Consider the following 22,739-nt stretch of genomic DNA (forward strand, 5'->3'; position numbering starts at 1 on the left):
TTTTTTTTTTACTCTCAAAGCCGTGATTCCCATCCACTTCCATTGCATGACTGACAGACTGCAACGGTTTGAGTTAAAATCTTCGTTTGTGTTCTACTGAAGAAACAAAGTCACCTACATCTTGGAGGCCCTGGGGGTAAGCAGATAAATATCACATTTTCATTTTTGGGTGAACTATCCATTTAAAAAGGCATATTTGGTGTGAATTGAGCTCAGATCCAATTTTATGACTAATTTATGCAGAAATCCACAGTAATTCTAACAGCTCACATACCTTTGCTGGTAACTGTATGTGTCTTACACCAGAACCAGGTAAGTTTCCAGCTAACAGACATAAGATCGTTTTTCTAACATTCCCACTAGGTTATGAAAATGTTATTTCTGAATGTTCTCTGAACAGAGAAGGTTATTTTAATGTTTTAAACATTTTTTTTTTTCTTTTTCTTAAAGGAAGCATTTCATTTTAAACGTTATGCAAATGCTACTTTTGAACATTCTCTGAACATTCCGAGACAAGTAGTAACATTTAAAAAATGTTAGATGAAAGTCTAACTAAAATGTATCAGAAAAACATTCCACAAGCGATGAATAAATAAGGTTCTCCTGAGTTCTCCTCAGATCTGTGAGCAGTTTTCACTCCCAAAGCCACGGCACGTCCCAAATGTACCCTCACATGACAGCCACGCAATGCATTACGGGTAGTCATGAACTCGTGGGAGCCCGACAGCCTGGAGATTCCTGACTGACTCAGCCTGATTCTGCAAAACACCAGTTGTCATGGTTGTCACACCAGGCAAGACATAAATGATTTAATAATCATGTTATGACTTCAGCCTTACATCATTCTGTGCTAAAGTTGAACACAAACACATGGAACTGTGGAAAACAAGACTTGTCCTCACTGCAAGTGCTTAACTTAATCTTTTTTAACACAAAGCATTATTTCTCACTCTATTTTCATCTGAACAGTCCTGAAACTCTGTCATGTTATGACTGAAGATGAATCACTTACACCTTATTCCTCAGTTATGTCACTCACTTTGGATAAAAGCATCTGCTAAATGCTTACAGTAAATGTAATGTAAAGGGATTTTTTAAGACTGAATTTCTGTGCTGTCATTGAAACATTTTTTTACAAAAGTGTGAAATCAGATCTGTATGTTCAGAGAGTGTAATGATTTTTCAGTATGTCTATGTTTACATGCAATTTATTTGGATAAAAAGTACATATTTAGGACGAATGTCAAGTGAATCGTGAATTTTCACAATGAAGTGGCATTGCAAAAAACTCAGATTCAAATCAAAGTTATTCCTACATAAGAATTTGGAGTATAACTAATTAGTAATAGTAGTTTGTAGTCTGAACAGCAAAAAGATAGATAGGAAAATATGAATGAATGTTAATCAAATTAAACTAAAATATCTGATAAAGTATTTGAAAATGAATGATGAGATTAGATTTAAAGTAGCTTTTCATTATTCGGGGAATGACATGACTGTATTAATAGTTTGAATTTCAGTGGTTTTTATATTTACATTTTAAGTTTTAGCAGTTTTATTGTTTTTTTTTGTCTTTTTAAAATTGTTTATATGTATATATTGTTTTTATTAATTTGTTAATTTCAGTATTAGTATTTTAGTTTAGTCATATTTTAGTACATCAAGTGAAATTAAATGAAAATGAGATGTATGTGGCAATTAGCTGAAATAAATGTAAAAAGAAAAAAAAAATAATAAAATACAAATAATAAAAAATAATATTTATATATATATTACTACATATTTAGTTAGTAATAATAACCCTGATTCAGAGACAATATTCTTAAATATCTTATTTTGTGTTCAACAGAAGAAAGAACAACATGAGGGTGAGTAAATGATGACAGAATTTTCATTTTTGGGTGAACTGTCCCTTTAAGGGCAGATCTAATAAAATGTTTGTATTTAAAACGACACATTATGCAATTTTGCCTCAAGCAGACTTATTTTGTTCTGCCAATGTCAAGACGCTTTCACTGGAAAACAAGAAAAACTACTGACTAAATAAAAGATATTTAGCAGTGTAATTTCAGAAACCATCTAGATTTCTGCACTCAGTAGTTCTGAGAGTCTTTAACCTGTTGTCACGCTCATGACTCCGTTCATTATGAGGCTGTGAGGCGGCTTCATTTGTTCTCCGCTGATTGGAAACTGAGAGGACGTCTCACCTGTGACACCTGCAGGGGAAATTCATGAATAATAGATGGAGGTGATCTCACCTTTCATTTAGAGCGACACGGCCGCTCACCTGCCGAGAAGCAATGACTCGAATTTAACGGCCGAAAAACAAGGCCATCGATACACAATGGGACGCCGGCCGAGTGGACGGTTAACTTCCTTTTCAATGGAGTTATATAAACCAAACTTCAGACTAGCTCCCAAATGAGTTTTATTACAGAGGAAATTCAATTTCAGGGCTCTTGGCTGACCTGCGCGCGGTTATATAACGCAGCCGACTGCATTCGTTAAATACAGGCATTAAACATGGCTCCGCGGGCATTGCTCACGCTGGAGATCAGCAAATTAAGTTAGATGCAGAACGGAGGGAAACGGCTCGTATTGATCTGAAACACCCGCAGACCAACTCAGATAATCAGTGTGAAGATTCACTGCATCTCATGTTGATCTGCTGGAACATCCATTAGGCTGCTGTGATGAAATGAAGACAAACTCACACAAAGTCTCTTTAGGAAGAAAAAAAAGCTACAATTGGAAATTGGTTCTCTGCAAAAAATTATATCAGTTAAAGGAGTAGTTCATGAAAATGTGCTGAAGATGCGCTCCCCCTCAGGCCATCCAAGATTAGGATGAGTTTGTTTCTTCATCAGATTTGGAGAAATGTAGCATTGCATCACTTGCTCAGCAATGACTGCTCTGCAGTGAATGGGTGCCGTCAGAATGAGAGTCCAAACAGCTGATAAAAACATCACAATAATCCACAAGTAAAACAAGTGAAAAAGTCCATCTCCTGTTGTCTCTCACATCAAAATCCAGCCACATATGTGTTTAGAGCTGTTTTGGCTTGTAAACAGTGCTTGATCTGTCCAGATTTCTCTCCTGATTCAGACCAGACCACTTTTTCATGGGAGGAAGCATTATCATGGATTATGGACTCATATTTTGGTTAAAAACGTCTTCATGGATTTGTTTCTTCCAAACATGCAGCCTTTGTCTTCACAATACATTAACTGATGGTCTGGAGTGCTGTGGATTACTTGTGGATTATTGTGATGTTTTTATCAGCTGTTTGGACTCTCATTCTGACGGCACCCATTCACTGCAGAGCATCCATTGATGAGCAAGTGATATAACATGTTTTATCAATAAAATGACATTAAATGAGGCCTCATTTTATTTATTGTATGTTGTTGCTCTAGATATCATGCTCATGCAATTTATAAATTAAAGCTAGTATTTGTTTACATGCTCTATAATCCTGAATTTACTGTTCAGCAGATGTTTTCTGACTCCAGGAAGGACAAGAGGCATGCATATTGGATATGTCATTGTTTTCTGGCTTTAAATCTTCTTGAAAATAATTAAAATTGATTTAGCACATTAATCTTAGGTTTACTGCATCACATATCGTCATTGCATTCTCCAGTTATTACAAATCACACTGTTCCTCCATTTTCTACACCACTAATTAAAAACTTGATTGCAACCAATATCAGTTGGGTCTTAAAAGATTTAAAAGTCTGAAATCTTTGAGGTTACAGTTCATGGTAGTTGCTAGCGAGGGGTCAGCCAATCAAGCGCATGCCATATTTTTCCTGCAGCAGTGATTAATCACATGGCATGTACAGCTCAGTGATTGGTGTTTAAAACAAGTGCAAAGATGGGTCAAGGTTGGCATGCTCCAGCCAAGCAACAGCCATTGAGATGAATGGAACGTCTAATGCAGACAAAACATCTGTCAGTGGTGAAACATCTACTATAATATAATAATCAACTGTTATAAGAAAATATTTTGCATGTTAAAAATATTCTGGATGTCCATAAAAAAACAACAACAAACAAACAAAACGAATACTTATTTTATTTCCGCTAGAATATTTCTCATTTTTGTGAATAAATAAATAAACTAAAACTAAATAAACTAAAAGATAAATAAATAAACATTATTAAAAAAAAAAATACAAATGACAAAAACACAACAAAAATTACTATTAAATTGAAATTAATGTTGTTAAAAAAGTCAGAAATTACCACAATAAAATATAGATTAAATTATGAACAAAAACTCTAATAGTACATCAGTTATGTTAAAATAACACTAACATGAGCTAAATGGACCATGCTAACCAGCCAAACCTTGAACCCATTGTTATTTTTTATAACAGTTCTTTTTATATTAATAATATTTTTTTTTTAATTCCAATTTTTTTACCCCAATAACTTCATGAGTCTTTTTAATGTATTTTTAATAACTGTTCTTCACTAAAAACTCAGGACAGTTACACCACCCTCACATTGTTGACTTCATGCCCTGCAAAAAAAAAAATCTAAAGTTATTTTAATTCAGAATTTGAAATCATGTGAAGTGGTGTATTCAAGTCATTGCCAGATTTTTTTGAACAGTGAGATTACTAGGATGGTGTCCTGTGTTGAGCATTTGGAAATGTTGGGTGGGCAACTAAACTTAACTAAAATGAGAAGTTATATTGGTCTCAAAATACATTTTCAAGAAGAAATATTGTGCTTTCACACAATACTCTTTTAAATCGCTCACAAATAGTCAAATAAACAGGCATATCTTTCACAAAAGCAAAGGCCGTCTGTGAGCCGAAATCTCTTCTCCACACATTGAACGTTACACAACTTAATCAAAACTGCACTAGTGCGCATGCATAGCAGAATAACGTACGACTGTAAAACTACAAATTCCACTCATTGGCAACACAAACCTTATTTTGCAATGCAAAAGTAAGCTATTTTCTGTGAATGTACAGCCCAATCTCATGGCAATTCGTACATATTTTACGAGGTGGCTAATTTGTACGACCTCACTCATACAAATTCATACGATTTGTGCTAAATCGTACGTATTTTACGAGTTGCACAATTCGTATGAATTTGTACGAATGACCTACACCTAACCCCACACCTAAACCTACCTGTCACTGGGGTCTAGACAAATCGTACAAAATCGTACGAGTGAGGTCGTACGAATTCATACGAATTAGCCACCTCGTAAAATACGTACGAATTGGTCGTGAGATAGCGTTGGAATGTGCGAGACTTTCACAGCTGTATATAGATAATTAGAAGACTTACAAAGTGCACTAAATGGTAAAACTATTTGCGCTACAAACAGTGTTTATGATTATGACAATACATTAAAATAATACGAGAAATACCAGTTTGCAATATCAAGCAGCTCAGTGGACTGTTTTTGCACAACTAAAAATAACTGGAAGCCAATGACACCGGAAGTCCCACATTCAAGGTAAAAATGGCGCACTCGCTCTTACTTTAAAAATTAATGTGGATAACATGACCGATTATAGGCAGCACAAATATATTTTATTATCATGGAATATGAAAACACACATGATTTTATTTTGGTGCATATTACAAAAAACAGAATAGCCTAATTGTATGTGTCCAAAAATGACTATTGTATTGATGCACAGTGGAGTAACTATCACTGCACATTCTCAAGTACCTAATGCTTTGATTAAATGGTAAATACATAATAAAAATATCACAGATACAAATATGCACGAAAAGCTTATTAATATTTGAAAAGAGCATCTGCAGCATGTTTTAGTAGCTTTAAAACCTTTCACAGATCCAGAACAAGCATTACCGGGCTGAGCACGTCGTCCAGAAGGTCTTATTGACGATGGCGTGGTGTTATTTGTGTGTGTCTGGCTTTTTATTCATCTCAGTATTGACTGTGTGTGTTCATTTAAATGGAGTTTGTCCGTTTTAACATGTTGTCATATTTATCAGTCTGCTTGTGTTGGCGGTGCTGACCGCATATCGATATTATTGTTCAGCCATAACTGCCTTCTGGCTCATTCGCAGAGGAGAATAAATCGCCCCCCTCAGACTTACAGGCCAAAGAAAACCAATGGGGTGTCGGGTGAACCTGTCAAGAACTCGTCCAGCTCATATTTCAAGAAAATAAAAATAAAGAAGTTATAGTTTTCATAGAGAAAATTAAGCCTACACTGTAGAAAATTACTGTATTTCATGCTACAGTAAAACCTGCTAACGGTAGTTTCCTTTATTATATATGCTGAAGAACTGTCTAATGGGGCATTTTATGTAATTTTACGGTATAATACTGTTAAATTAACAGTTTTCAGAAGTGAAAATAAGTAATCATTCATTTACAGTGAAAAATCCAAAATGGACACTTCACTTGTGATGGTCTTTCTGTAAAAAAATTGTTGTTGTTTTCTTATCAGGTATCCACATTGGGGGTTTATATTACATCTTATTTTGTGAAATTAATGTTTATTAATATGCATTATTTTAGTGACATTTGTTAATATGATAGTGTTTTGTATTTGTATATATAAAATTGTGGATCTTTTATTAATTTTTAGGCTTGTGGAGTAATCATAATACTGTTGATTTTGGCATGAATATAGCCATTGCCGCTGGGATGGCGTTAAATCATGAATATATAAATATAGGCTTGTGAAAAAGCTTTACCTCATGCATTTTTATGGTGAATTTTTATTTTAAGAATTTGGTGTATTAACATTAGCTAGATCAATTACAAACACATTTTTATTTTAAATGTAACTAATAACATTACATGTTGCCACTATTTTTTATTTAAAGTTCTGGCTTATCAGATGTTTTCTTTTTTTTTTAAACCATAATAAAGATTTTTATTTTTTTTTCATATATAAAATTGTGGATCTTTTATAAATTTTTAGGCTTGTGGAGTAATCATAATACTGTTGATTTTGGCATGAATATAGCCATTGCCGCTGGGGTGGCGTTAAATCATGAATATATAAATATAGGCTTGTGAAAAAGCTTTACCTCATGCATTTTTATGGTGAATTTTTATTTTAAGAATTTGGTGTATTAACATTAGCTAGATCAATTACAAACACATTTTTATTTTAAATGTAACTAATAACATTACATGTTGCCACTATTTTTTATTTAAAGTTCTGGCTTATCAGATGTTTTCTTTTTTTTTTAAACCATAATAAAGATTTTTATTTTTTTTTCATTATAACATTATTTTCATGATATTTAAGCACATTTCCCCCCAACCTCACGTCACAGTTTTTATTAAGTTTTCTTTACGGTAATGTACCATAATATACCTTTTTCACTATTGAGAATTCCAAAGCAAACAAACTAACAAACACACTTTTAAGTAAACAAGAATTTCAAGAATTTGAAATTAGAATTTTAGAATTTCAATTTTTTTAATTCTGCCAACAAGGATTTGGAGGAAAATGTCTTGAAAACAATATATACAAATAATAATCTGAAATATAAAACATAATAAAATATAATTAGCTTGTTCTTTCAATTTTGTGGGTGGAAACAGACCTGGACAATTTCACACATTTATCCAGTTTAGAGTGTCTTGCAGTGCAGGTTTCCATGATCTGAGGTGGGTGTGTGTGTGTCTGTGTGTGTGTCTGTGTGTGTGTGTGTGTGTGTGTGTGTGTGTGTGTGTGTGTGTGTGTGTGCCTGCGCGCATGCGTTTAGAGAAGAAGAGAGAGATGTCTGATGTGTGTGAGGGTTTTTATTTTCAGACAGTTCATGTACTGTAGTGTAGTGTGTTTGTGAGTCTCTGCACCATCAAAACACTCTTATTCACTCAAGACAGACGTTTAAAAGCTGCTGTCGCTCTGTAACCTTTTTCTCAAGGCATTTTTAGACCCGCAGAGAAACCTTTCACAGAGAGGTGAAGGATCTTTGAAAAAAAAAAAAAGACTTTAAACTGTGGAGGTTTTTTTTCTGCAATGCTCTTAAAAAGCAAAACTAAAACTCAAGACATTTTCAGAAATTTGGAGTTGCCGTAAAACCTGCTGCTAAATATGCATGCAAACTTTCTGTGGTCTCTTGGGAAGATTGAAATCCTGCTGGAGTCTTTGAGTCATGACTGTCAAACGTGCCTGTTTCATCAAGCAAAACTTTCTGAGCTTCTACAAACACCATCAGATGTGAAGTACATTAGTATGAAACTGAGAAACCTCAGATGTACAAAAACAAACATGTCCAACCATTTAAAATGGGAGAATTTGAATGCATTTTGATCTCGGATAAAATATGTATGCTGTTTAATTTAACTCAGAAGCAAGTGCAAACCTCAGTCTATTATTAAAGAGAAAGTGTGAGATTTTTCAGTCACAGATGACTGGATTTTTACATTTCCTGAAGACAATGTTGTCAATGCAAAAAAATATATATATACCAGTTTCTAAATGATTGCTCATATTTTCAGAGTTGTTTATTGTCTGATGGTTTGGTAACCTCTCTTCAGCAAGCCACGAGGAAACAATCAGATTCAAAGCATTTTAAAATCATTATTAAAATATATGAAAAACAAACTAAGCATCCCTAATCAAAAGCTAACCATATAAGTGACTGTTACATAACTGACTAGACTGTTTTTGAAGCTGCTGCACTGATCTGGACAAGCTCATAGAGACTGTAACATCATACATCAGTTAATGTGAGGATATGTGCATCCCTACCAGGACTTATTTAACATTTAACAACGACAAACCATGGTTCACAGCAAAACTCAGACAGCTTCATCAGGCCAAAGAGGATGCCTACAGGAGTGGAGACAGAGTCTTGTACAATCAGGCCAGAAACACACTGAATAAGGAGATCAGAGAGGCAAAGAGAAGTTACTTTAAAAAGCGGGAACAACCCTGCTTCAGTGTAGAAAGGCCTGAAAGACATCACAAACTACAAGACACCATCCCCCCAGCACTGAGGCGAATCAGCAACTTGCTGAAGACTTGAATAAGTTTTACTGTAGATTTGAAACTCACACCCCACACCAGCTCTGACCATCTCTCTACACAGCCCTCAACACCTCCAGCAACCCTCCTCCCCCCTCCTGCACTTCAGATCATGGAAGATTATGTGTGTCAGGTCTTCAGGAAACAGAAGAGAAGAAAGGCACCAGGTCCAGATGGTGTCTCTCCAGCCTGTCTGAAATCCTGTGCTGACCAGCTGGCCTACATCTTCACACAGACCTTCAACAGATCACTGGAGCTGGGCGAACTCTCCTCCTGCATCAAGCGCTCCACCATCATCCCTATCCCAAAGAAACCCAAAATCACTGGACTTAATGATTACAGACCTGTTGCTTTAACATCTGTGGTCATGACGTTGTTTGAAAGACTGGTGTTGGTTTATCTGAAGGACATCATTGGACCCTTGCTGGACCCCCTGCAGTTTGCTTATTGAGCAAACAGGTCTGTGGATGATGCAGTCAATATGGGACTGCATTATATCCTTCAACATCTGGACAAATCGGGGACTTATGCAAGGATCCTGTTTGTGGACTTCAGTTCAGCCTTCATCACCATCATCCCAACACCGCTCCAGACCAAACTAACCCAGCTCTCTGTTCCTAGCTCCATCTGTCATTGGATCACCAGCTTTCTGACAGATAGGCAACAGCTAGTGAGAATTGGTAAATTCACAGCCAACAGCCGCACCATCAGCACTGGCGCCCCTCAGGGATGTGTAATCTCCCCACTGCTCTTCTCCCTCTACACCAACGACTGCACCTCTACTGACCCCTCTTTCAAGCTCCTGAAGTTCGCAGATGACACTACAGTCATTGGCCTCATCCAGGATGGTGACGAGTCTACTTATAGAAGCAAGGTTGAGCAGCTGGCTGTCTGGTGCAGTCTTAACAACCTGGAGCTCAACACGCTCAAAACGGTGGAGATGATAGTAGACTCTAGGAGAAACCCCCCTGCACTCCCCCCACTCACCATCATGAACATCACTGTGGCTGCAGTAGAGTCATTCATGTTCCTGGGCACCACTATCTCTCAGGACCTGAAGTGGGGCAATCACATTGACTCCATTGTTAAAAAGGCCCAACAGAGATTGCACTTCATTCGCCAGCTGAGGAAGTTCAACCTGCCTCAGGAGCTGCTGAAACAGTTCTACTCAACCGTCATTGAGTCTGTCCTGTGCACTTCAGGAACTGTCTGGTTTGGTTCAGCTACAAAATCAGATATCAGAAGACTACAGAGGATGGTTCAGACTGCTGAAAAGATTTGTGGTGCTCCCCCATCCCACCCTTTAAGAACCGTATATATCCAGAGTGAGAAAAAGGGCTCAGAAAATCACTCACATCCAAGGATCCCTCACATCCGAGCCGAGAGCACTGAGCACCAGGACTGCCAGGCACAAGAAAAGTTTATTCCCCCAGGCAATCTACCTCATGAACAGGTAAATGTTCTTCCCTACTGTTCAATAAAAAGATGTGCAATACCACTTTTGTTTACTTAATACTACCCAACATCGTATTCCATTCCTTGTAAATTATATTCTATTCCATCTATATACCACAACTTTACATTCATATATATATATATATATGTGTGTGTGTGTGTGTGTGTGTGCGTGAGTGTTTTTGTTTACTTAATACTACCCAACATCGTATTCCATTCCTTGTAAATTATATTCTATTCCATCTATATACCACAACTTTACATTCATATATATATATATATATGTGTGTGTGTGTGTGTGTGTGCGTGCGTGCGTGTGTGTTTTATTGACATATCTTTATTATTATCTGTGTGTGTTGTTGTCTCTGTGTACAGAAAGTTTCTGTCACAAGAACAAAGTCCTTGTATGTGCAAACAAACTTGGCAATAAAGCTCTTTCTGATTTCTGATTCTGATTGGTAATTGTGTTGGTAATCAGTTGCCAATTTTTCTTTTGTATTTATTTTTCTATGAGCGGACATGCAATAGTTGAACCTAATTAATTTCCTCATTTACACTACGTAATTTAAACGCTATAACAACAGCTGTGAACGAGGAACGTAAACTCAAAATTAATTCAGTTTATTTTGGGAAAAAAAGAACAATAAATGAATGGATAAATGAATGAATGAATGAAAACAATATGACCAAAAGTTAATTGTGACAATGTAACTAATTACATTATAACAACTGGAAAAGTGAAATTCCTGGGTTTGTTCCATTGTGACATTGTCATTTATAGTAATTGTGAAGTAGTTGTGGGAACGTTGTAAGCAATTGGTAATTTTTCTTTTAATCATTTATTTTTTGTTGCCTCATCTGCAAACTCAAAATTAATTCAGTTAATTTATTTTGAAATGAAAAAAAAAATGAACCCAAAGCGTTAATATGTATGGATGTATGTATATTGCAAAAACAATATGACCATGCTTTCATTGTGGCTACATATAGTTACGTTGTGAAAATATAAATTTTAGATTTACAATGTTACTCTGTGACGATGCCAGTTTGCATGCAAAAACGTCAGACTAGGTCCAATAACGTTAGAAACATGCAATGTGTAAAGATGATTGATTATTTATTCATATACATATTTATATTATTAGAAATTGAATAGGCTAACTAAGTGGCCTTACAACCTATTTCAACTGTTTCAGATTTCTAAAAGCAGTCTATAGCTTGATGTGGGAAACATTCTGTGGAATACATGCAGTCTAGAGTATACTTTCCGGTAACACTTTAGAATAATGGTCCGTTGTTAACAAGTAACTATGCATGAAGTAATAGGTAGTGATACATTAACACTTAACTTAATACTATTAACTAATAGAGAAGCAAGATTAACTAAGCAGTAAGTAGTGGCGAATTTAGGACAAAGGTAGTTCCTTATTAGATATTTGATAATTATTAAATAAAAATATCCTCATTGAGAACTACTTGCGAACTATGACCAGTTAATAAAGAATAATCAATTAACAACAGTAACGTCTTAAAAGTTAACAATTGGGTTCTTTGTGGAAACTAATATATGAATTTGATATCCCCCAAATAAGTCGGCTACATTTTAAAATTGTGACTACTACTCTTACCAAAGAATGGATGTTCAAACTTAAACATAGAATAATAATAAAAATTAAAATTCACTTAAAAATGTAATAATTAATAAGTGATGCTGACAAGCTCATGATTGAATTAGTTCACAATTATGATCTCTGCATCGTGTCAGTTCAGTATCAATGTATCCCACTCCAAAAGACCTACTGGTAAAATATCACTAGTGCTTCACACAAATGTATGACTGTACAGTATGTCAGTCAAGAAAAGTCCTCAGCCTACTGTCACTAAAGGTATAGCTCTTTTGGAGTCTGAGACATACTGAACTGACACAAAATAGAGCTCATAATTGTGAACTAATTCAATCACTTCCTAATTATTAACATTTTTAAATGAATTGTTTGTATTATTATTCTATGTTTTTGTTTGAAATAAACAGAGAGCATCCATCCTTTGGTAAGAGTAGTAGTCACAATTTCAAACCTGTAGCCAACTTATTTGGGGGATATCATATTCATAAATTAGTTTCCACAAAGAACCCAATTGTTCACTTTTAAGACGTTACTGTTGTGATTAGTAATTAATTGGTTATTCTTTATTAATTGGTCATAGTTCACAAGTAGTTCTCAATGAGGATATATTGTTTTATTAATTATCAAATATCTAATAAGGAACTACCTTTGTCCTAAATTTGCTACTACTTACTGCTTAGTTAATCTTGCTTCTATATTAGTTAATAGTATTAAGTTAAGTGTTAATGTAGTACTACCTATTACTTCCTGCGTAGTTACTTGTTAACAACGGACCATTATTCTAAAGTGTTACCTACTTTCCAACTATTTGCCAGCTAAAAGAACTGGAAGGAATGAGACCGGAAGCCTCGAACATGAAGTTACAAATGGCGCACCACTCTTACATTATAAAAAAATGTGGTGTTTTGAGAATAGCACACTTTACTTTAAGATCGTGTTGCATAGGCTCTCAAATGAGGGCAGGAGAGATTGTGCAAAATGCCCTTATATGGAAATGAATTGGGCGTGTTTCATGCAAATGACACTGGCTCGTGCGATTCATCAGCATTAAAACAACGCAAGAACAAATGAATGTGCATTAAGCACCTGCTGTGAATCCGGCGGCCATGTAGCATGAGAACAACTTCTACACGCATGAACTTGTAAACTGTACATAGTTATTAGTGAATGAGAGCCATGACTTATTCAGCAGCCTTTCTCAGTGGAAACTTCTGTAGGTTTCCCGCAGTAAATAAATGATGAGCTGGAGTTTGTGAAGCGGCCCACATGAGTGCTGGGTAATGTTGTGGCCTCAGGATCTCTACCTAGGGCACTAAACAGACTGTTCCCAAACGTATGCTGCCTTATAAGACACTGTACCTCATACTAGCCAATACTTGCACACTTTTCTTTTTATTGTGCTTATTGCGTGGTTTATTAATCAGCCTGCTAACTAAAATACTATAACTAACTATAAATAAATAGTGAATCAAGTTTTGCGTGTTTACTTTTTTTTTTTTTTAATGGAGAATGTTTTAAATGTATCACATGCAGGAATCACATTAGAAGTGATTTATAAGCTCAAAGATCTGCCATTTATTGTAACGGGACTCTCATTACTGCAATGTTTATCCTGATTAAATTCCTCGTGTTTTATTCGCCTGCAGATATGAGCTCTCTTATTAAGACAAACATTTCAGTCCTGAAAAAAAAAAAATTTAAACAATTAAAAATTGTATATATATACTGTATATAGTATTTCAGTGATACTAAAATTAAACCTGAAATTCATCTTTTTAAAATGCATATCATTTGGGTTAAGTGTGCTTTGAAAGATTTCAAATACTTTAAACGTAAAATATAAATATGTGATACAAGCTACAACACAGTCTGCACTTCTGTGTCCGATAAGTGCTGAAGCAGAGCGAGACATTTCCCGCAGAGAGACGAGGGTCTGTCCTTCATCTCTGAGGAGCTCCTGATGATTAGATGATGTTATCTGTGTTTGGTCTTCAGCTGCAGTTCAGGCCGTGCTCATATATTTAATTAAATTGCCATCGGCCAGTAGAAAGGCAGGTTATCTAACACAGACGCCTCTCTGCCCTCTAATTCAAAGATTATCTGCTGTGATTGGCGTCTGGATGTTGAGATGGAGCGAGTGGAGAAAAGGAACATGTGGTGAAATGACCCGACACACACACAGACACTCTCACACACACACACACACACACACACACACACACACACACACACACACTCACACAGACACAATTCCTCGTGTTTTATTCGCCTGCAGATATGAGCTCTCTTATTAAGACAAACATTTCAGTCCTGAAAGAAAATACATTTTGAAGCTGAAATTAAAGGGTTAGTTCACCTAAAAATTAAAATCAGCCTGTGTTTTACTCACCCTCAAAGCATCCTAGGTGTATATGACTTTTCCAATCGGAGTTATATTAAAAATTATCCTGGCCCCTCCAAGCCTTTCATTGGGGGTAAGCGGGTGCTGATTGTCAACAGTCCAGAAGACGTGAAATAAAGTGCGCACATCCGTAATAAAATGTCCCTCACACGGCTCCAGGGGGGTGAATAAAGGCCTCCTGTAGTGAATCCATGCATTTTTGTAGCTGTCACCTGACCGCTCCATTTCCATGGCAACTATCAGACGAACAGCATCGCTGATGAACAGCTGTGGTTCTGTGCTGATCGCTGGAATGTATGATGTAAATGTCTGAGATACTGAAATCACCAGTACCTCAGTGATTCATGGTAATCTACAAAATGTGCATAACCCACAATGCAATGCACCCAACATGATGTAAAGCACATAGCAAAAAAGAAAAAAAACACTAAAACGTAAAATACAAAAAATACAAAAAAATACAAAAATAAAAGCTCATCCAAAATATTAATACATACTGTAATAGTATAAAAATAACACATGCTAAATTATCCCACATGCAGATTTGAACGGATCACAGGATTACGTTATTCGTGATCTCTCTCTCACTGAGACTGACACCTCTGCCTCATTTACTGACTCTCTGCTATTGCTATTCTGCTGGCATTTGTTTCTCTGGATGGCTGCCGGCGGAGGTCCGTCAGGGTCCTAACGAGTGTGAATCCAGGGCGACTGGGCCTGTCAGAGCAGAGCTGTCATTAGCAGCACACACTGATACAGCCGTCTGTGACAGAGAGAGATAGACAGACAGACGACCAGAGCTGCTTCATTCAAAGATGAACATTTGCTGAAAATTTACTCCCATCCAAGATGTAGATGAGTTTGTTTCTTCATCAGATTTGGAGAAATGTAGCAAAAATGAAAAGTCAGAGGTACAATTCAAGAACATGCCAAAAGTCGTCAAGATGAGCTCACAGTAGGTTTTAAAGTCAATCTTTATGTGCCACTGATAATTGATTGTTTACTGTAATCTTTTGCAGTGTTAACACTGTAATTTTATAACACTCAGGCTTTGGTCACTTAAGTTATTTTTAAGTTAACCATGCTATTAATATTTTTAATACATCACAATCATAGTCATCACGTGATCACACATTTAAGGTTTAATGAATTTAAGACTTTTTTGACTTTTCAAACTAAAAAATGTGTAGCTAGTTAAAAAATTGAAAAGTCGGGTACAATTCAAGAACATGCCAAAAGTCGTCAAGATGAGCTCACAGTAGGTTTTAAAGTCAATCTTTATGTGCCACTGATAATTAATTGTTTACTGTAATCTTTTGCAGTGTTAACACTATAATTGTATAACACTGAGGTTTTGGTCACTTAAGTTATTTTTAAGTTAACCATGTTATTGTCAATATTTTTAATACATCACAATCATAGTCATTACGTGATCACACATTTAAGGTTTAAACTGAACGAGCTCTTTGTCTTGCAGTAATTATTGCTTTGCTGTGTTGAAACACTTACTACTGTAATACAGAGGAAATGCTGCTTTTCAATTGCTTTTATGACTGAGGCCTCAAGTAGATATGTATAGAAGTTTTCTTTCTTTCTTGTAAAGTATGCAAATATCAAGGAATGAATGTGTCTGTAAGTTACATGAGTTGGCTCAACTTAAATAAAAGAGTTGTTTGAAATACGTATATTGTACTTATTCATTTAGCTGTTGAAAATAGTAATTCTGAGTTACCAGAACTTGCGTGTAAGTTTACAACACTAAATAAACCTTTGTTATTACAAATTATTATTCTTATTTCACTTTACTTGGTTTTTTCAAGGCAATCGGTTTGCATGCTTTTTTTAAGTAAGGTTTACTAATTGGAATTTACAGTTAACGTCTTGTGAAGCCAAAAGCTGTGTGTTTGTAAGAATAACCCTTCCTCCAGTGAAAAAGTCATTTGGACTGAATCAGGAGAGAAATATGCACAAATATGTACAAAGCCAAAACAGTCCATACAGCTCTAAACAAATATGTGGTAGGATTTTGATGTGAGAGACAACAGGAGATGGACCTTTTAACTGGAGGAATTATGGACTCGTATTTTAGCCAGAAGCAATTGTTTGAAGTTAAATACATCTTAATAATGGATTTGTTTCAGCTTTTCACTTCACAAGACATTAACTGATGGACTGGAGTGGTGTGGATTATTGTGATGTTTTTATCAGCTGTTTGGACTCTCGTTCTGACGGCACCCATTCACTGCAGAGCATCCATTGCTGAGACACTGATGCAATGCTACATTTCTCCAAATCTGATGAAGAAACAAACTCATCCTAATCTTGGATGGCATGAGGGTGAGCACACTTTCAGTAAATTTCATTTTTGGGTGAACTATTCCTTTAAGATTCAAAGTTTACTTCAAATTAAGGAATCGTTTTCTGAATCATTTCTGTCTATTTGAGTCTCACAGTCAAAGGGTCTGTGAAAATATGTCTTTGGTTGTTCGTTTTTTGGACCTCAATTACTAGTCTGCAGCACTGAAAAGAAGTGTGAGAAACACATTTTACCATCATATAGGTTTGAGAACCTGACAACAAAAAGGCAGAAGCTTTTTACTCCAAACACAAATAATCTTAGATACTATTTATACTTAGTTGTAGGTAATAGCTCATCGGTGAGCAAAGAGTCTACAAGTCGTTAAAAAGCATCAAGTAAATGTTTTTATTTTATGTCTGTGCAATTAATTTCGAACATAAAAAAATATGTTGGTCAAATCAACACGAAGAGAGGAACTTTTTTTCTTTTTTTAATAGGAGTACATAATTTCTCATATTTTATATTGTTTAGTCTCTGACAAGCTACAATAGAGGTTTTCTGTTTGTACATTAATCTTTATATATATATATAATGTAGTGCATGGAAACCAGTTAGGAACACAGAAGTCGTAACTGGATTTTCAACACACTAGGAGGGTTAAGAATGCAATTATGGATCTGGATAAAACAATCAATCTATATAAAGGCATTTGAAAAACAGCACAAATACATATTCAGTTTATCAGTTTCTAAGATTGTTTTAATGTGACCTTCATATAAGAAAAATAATAAAAAAGTTGAAGTATGTTTGTTTTAATAAAATTAAACTTGTGGAATATTAAAGTCCAAACAGCTGAAGAAACATTTAGTTCTGATGTTCTGATGAGAAATCTGAGCTCATCCAGACCTGCGAATACAACTGATGTGCATTGATTATGCAGCGCCTGTCTGTCTGTGTGTGTGTGTGTGTGTGTGTGTGTGTGTGTGTGTGTGTGTGTGTGTGTGTGTGTGTGTGTGACAGTGCAGCACATTTCATTAACTCAAACACTTCATAAGTGCCAATCAAACTGACATGACTGTAGAACGAACACACACACACACACACACGATTAGATTAGATACATAGTTTTACCTGAAAAAGTTGACTGTTTTATAAAAGAATGATTCTTCTGGTCCAAACAGACCTGGAATATGAAAATAGTATAGATTTTAAATGCATTATGAGAGTTAAAGAAATATGTTTAATTAAATGATCATCCATTCAAAAACATCCTGATGACATAAACACTTTGCAAGAAACTTTTTCCTTTTGTGTTTATTGAAGAAGAAAAAAATCACATGGGTTTGTGAGGGTGAATAAATGATAAACGATTTATTTTGGATGAATTATTCCTTTAAAAACAAACCCAACAGACAATGTTATGCAGCGGTTGTGCTTATTCTTCTCAACTAACCCACCAAATATGAAGACTTTACTATAGAGTAGATGTGCCACAATCATCAATCATCCGACATGATGCATCAAATTGTCCCTGAAAGATGTTTTAATGTTCAATTTACCTCAAGCATTTCAAGGATTCATCTGTAACTCAATAAAAGTAATTTCAATAGATGTTCCTCATTGTTCCGTATAGAGCTGAATTAGAATTCTGTCTCCATGGCAACTTGTCATCCTGGTTCCAAGCATCTTTTAATTTCCTTAAAGAGCACTGGATTTCAAAACACGTTTTCGCTTTTTGCTTATCCAACAGAACTGATTGAAATTTAAAAACCATCATCAGGAAGGAGAATAAATCTTATTTAGCAGCCAGGCAGACTGACGGGCATTAGAAGTTTACTGGCGTACAGACATACAGTTTAGTTTATAGACTCCACACACACACACACACACACACACACACACACACACACACACACACACACACACACACTTCTACACACAATAATGGCAGGCTGTTTGTTATACATTGTGAAATTATGAAATTCATTCTTCATCATTGTTGTTTTAAGCACCATCTCTTTCCTCATTTTTAAGAGTGTATATGTAAAAATGCTAGATTTTCTGTATTTTGTTCCATACACAGACTTTTTTACTTTTTTGACACCACAACTCGATAAAACGCGTGTGAAAGTATTTAAAAATGGTTGTTTTTTCATTTGATTTTTCTTGTTTTATTTGTATTTTTTTGTGTGTTCCCAATTCCCGTCATTACCATCACACCAAGCATTTTATTTAGTTTTTCCGTACAATTTGTTCGATTATGACTGAAATGAATAGTGACAAGAGACCACAGCAGTCATTAATTTAACTATTTTTACATGACGGAACACTTCTGGGAACATTTGACTAACCAGCTGCCCTAATATTTTAGTTCAGCATTTTGAATTCATTGCTTTTGCGTGTAATATTCTCAGTACTTGAATACATGTAAATTCAAATCGTGATCTGAAAGTGGCTTCATTAGGAATCATTACCAAATTAAGTAATATTGGAGAATTTAATTCTGAAGCAATCAATTTTTAATTTTATTCTAAATTAAGTTAATTTGATTGTTGTGTTAACCAAGGTGAAAAATGTCATTACCATCACACACAGTATTACACATTATACCACAATCCACTTGAAGGCTGATTAAGACCACAATAAAATCTTTATTATATTACTTTTTATTACTTATATCTTTTTTACCATATATGTAATATACTTTCACATCAAAAGAGCCCTTAATAAAAATAAAAAAAACGTGTCAGGTTGCAGAAAACGCACACAGCCAGCAACTCTCGGCTTCACTCCGTCAGTCATTTATTTGTTGGCAAACAAGTTTCACTGTTACAACAAATATTAGTGAGAGGTCATTCAACCACAGGAGAAAACAAATAAAAATAAACGGATAAAAGAATAAATAAAATCATATTTGTAATGATAAAAATTCTAATATGTGCCGCATTCATTTTACCCCCAGACATTTTGCTAAATAGTTTGTACTTTTTTCCTCAGTGAAATAAATAACCATTCATTCTCCACCAGAAAAAAATGAAAGCAAATAGAAGGTATGCTGGATCTCTGCAGTTAAATCACAAAAGTGCATCTCTATCACTCTCTCTGAATGAAAACGACCTCCATTGATCATGTACTGCGATACGTCTCATATCTCTACTCCAACATATTTTCCACGTTATGTTTCCTTTCTTCATTAATCTACAAACGGGAGTCTATAAATCAAAGAGAATGAGGAAAAATATGAATTCTTTGTCTGTCCTGTCATTTTTTTTCTACTTGCCATTATTCATACTGAAATGAAGACGTGAATGTAAAATTTATCATTTAAAAAAAAGAGCAAGGGATCAAAACCTGTCGTTGAGGACGAGACCATCGGGAGAGAAAGGAAATGATCTGAAATCACCATGGTTACAGAAGCGGAGGGCGTAGGAACAGAATAAGCACTATCCTGTGTAACACTAGTGTCTGTACATTTACATAGAAATATTGTAGAATTCTCCGGTATTAGTTCTTCCCCCGCTTCTCGATATTTGTTATTAATACAGCAAAGAACAGAAAGCGTGTGGTGAAGACGCCCTTCTTCGTATTGTTCTCCGTCGCAGCAAAACGTGCTGCTTTTCACCACGTGAGAAGAAGAAAAATATTTAAAAAGCAAATATGGATACAGAAGGTATTAAAATAGTTTTCGAGTCACAGACTTGATTGGTGTTGACTAGACGCGCTGAGCTACTAACAATCTTTTTGGCAGTTATCTGTATTCCTTCAGGGTCGCAGAGAGTAAAAAACCCACAAAATCTCACACTGCCCCGCAAGATTACACAGCAAATCCATTTTCGGGTCTGTTCTCCCTTGAAGTAGAAATGCACTACCAATAGAATCCAAAGGATGTCAGGTTTCATTCCTCAACAAGCAAGAGTACCCATAATCCTCTCCTGAACGGAATACAAAATCGCCTCCCAAGGTTTGTTGCTGTAGTTCATTTCTCTGCGGACATGGAAAAGCAAAACTGAACAACTGCGGACAACTGAACGGTACGGAAACGTAGAAGATCCAGCGGAGGTCGAGATGTCATGGGTTACGGGTGTGAATGCGACGGGGTTTGGCGCCCTCTATAGGCTGGTTACCATGTGTGTGGTTTCCTGCGGCGTTTCTTCGGGCGAAAGCTCATCTTTGGGAGGAACGATAAAGCCGTCGCTGCTGCCGCGGCCCAGTTGGTAGTAGCTATGCAGCTGGTGCAGATGGTTGCGCGAGCCCAAGTTGGGCATGCTCTTATAGTAAACGTCGTCCGGCTCGCCGCTTCTGGGGAGCGTGTGTGTGTCACCGCCGTGGGGCAGCGAATGCGTGTCGGAGCGTTCGGGGTCAGGCAGCGTTGGCATGCTGGTGTAGAGCGAGTCTCTCTGCGGCGATGGAGTCTCTTCCGTTTGCTCCTCTGTCAGCAGAGGGAAGAAACTCTCGCTGTTTTCTTGCGGAAGGCGCCGTCGCGATGAAGAAGCCGAGCTGAAGGTGGAGGGAAGAGGCTGGACGTGGCGTGGCGGCGGAAGCAAGGGTGTGTTGGACTCCCCCCTGATCAGCTCCAGCCCTAGACTGTCCTCGTGTGGGAAAGACGCAGAGTCGTCCAAACCCAACGCGAGATTGACCGGCAGCATGGGCGAGTCCTTCACCCCGCCTCCGTTGCTGACTTCGTTCACCAGCTTGTTCATGAGGTTGCGTCCGTGCTCGGCCGTGCGGTCGTGGTTGTTCAGGTAGGTGGGCAGGTAGTTGGAGGTGAGCTCTTTCAGGATCCGTTTCTCCAGCGTGGTCTCTTTGTGTACGTTGTACGTGCGGTCGATGATTTGCACGCAGTCGCTCATGTAATCGGCGCTGGCCAAGCTGTAGCTGTTGCCATGGTTACCATTCAGTGGTAGAGTATCCATGGCACTTGTATCCCGAGCATTGTTCAGGATTCCCTCTGCAAATGGAGAGTCAGAGAGAACAGTAATTACAATAATTTGCACCTGGTGCATCTGTAAGACCGACATGCAAAACGGCTCGCTGAAACAAACCGAAAAACCTTGAAACCATTCGTCCCTGAGGCGGATATTAATTGAGCTTCCAAACCAATGCTATCTTGGGTATTGATTGGATTCGTCAGGGGCTCAAGGCTGATGTGAGGTTTAAAACTCATTCCAGAATTCACTGAAACGTGCCAGCTAAGCCTGTGATAATGGACTTACCTGTCAAACTCATCTTTGGCTATACATTTTAAACCTCAATTGTCCTCATCTCACATATCAAATAACACACAAATCACTCTGCAAAGCTGGCAAACACAACAGAAACACAATGCACGAACACAAACACACAACAATACACAACAGCTAATGCATGTAAAAGCTTTCGACAAACCAAATCATGCTGGCCTTTATATAAAACTCATATATCATTAGGTACAGAGAGAGCAGCTTCTCCACCTATAGATTTCTACGTTAATTAAATTTTGCATACTATCAGCGTCTTGATGTTAAATTCTTCATGAAAGAAGTGTGCAAGCATGGACTATTAACACTCTCCCACACTCATATAACGAAACGTGGGAGCACTTTCTCGTTTACCAATTTTTAGCTGCATCATTTGAGCATAAACAAATAAATAGCATTTGGATTACTTATCGATGGCTTAGACAAATATGCAAGTTTTAATTTGGGAGAAAAGACCAGGGTTGCAAAACACCGAATTGTCCACTCAGTTTCTTTTTTAACAAAAGCATCACTTTGCATTGATGAAGAGACGAGAAAATTAGGTTTTCATTTTAATGAGGTTGAGAGTGCTCTCTGATTAGAATATTGACTAAAACATCTCTTAGCAGAATGGCGTTTACTATAGTTTTAAGGAAAGAGTAATAACGGTAAGAGAAATTACATTTGGTAAGCAATGTTTAGTTTGACTCCCATACTTGTCTCTCTGTAGGGCTCTTAAAG

General features: G+C 36.5%; 1 protein-coding gene across 1 annotated transcript in view; it reads right to left on the reverse strand.

Moving 5' to 3' along the window:
• Positions 1-19,508: 19,508 nt before the first annotated feature.
• The window catches only part of LOC107676693 (adhesion G protein-coupled receptor L3-like), a 298,216-nt gene continuing 294,985 nt past the window's right edge, over positions 19,509-22,739 (reverse strand). The window contains exons 24-25 of the mRNA XM_016471337.1: positions 22,715-22,732; positions 19,509-21,730 (exon numbers count right to left, since the gene is read on the reverse strand). Coding sequence (XP_016326823.1) covers positions 20,892-21,730; positions 22,715-22,732 — 857 coding nt within the window. The 3' untranslated portion in view covers positions 19,509-20,891. The remainder of the gene's footprint in view (positions 21,731-22,714; positions 22,733-22,739) is intronic.

The sequence above is a fragment of the Sinocyclocheilus anshuiensis genome, unplaced genomic scaffold (assembly GCF_001515605.1).
Source record: "Sinocyclocheilus anshuiensis isolate Anshui unplaced genomic scaffold, SAMN03320099.WGS_v1.1 scaffold2539, whole genome shotgun sequence".
Classification (NCBI taxonomy): domain Eukaryota; kingdom Metazoa; phylum Chordata; class Actinopteri; order Cypriniformes; family Cyprinidae; genus Sinocyclocheilus; species Sinocyclocheilus anshuiensis.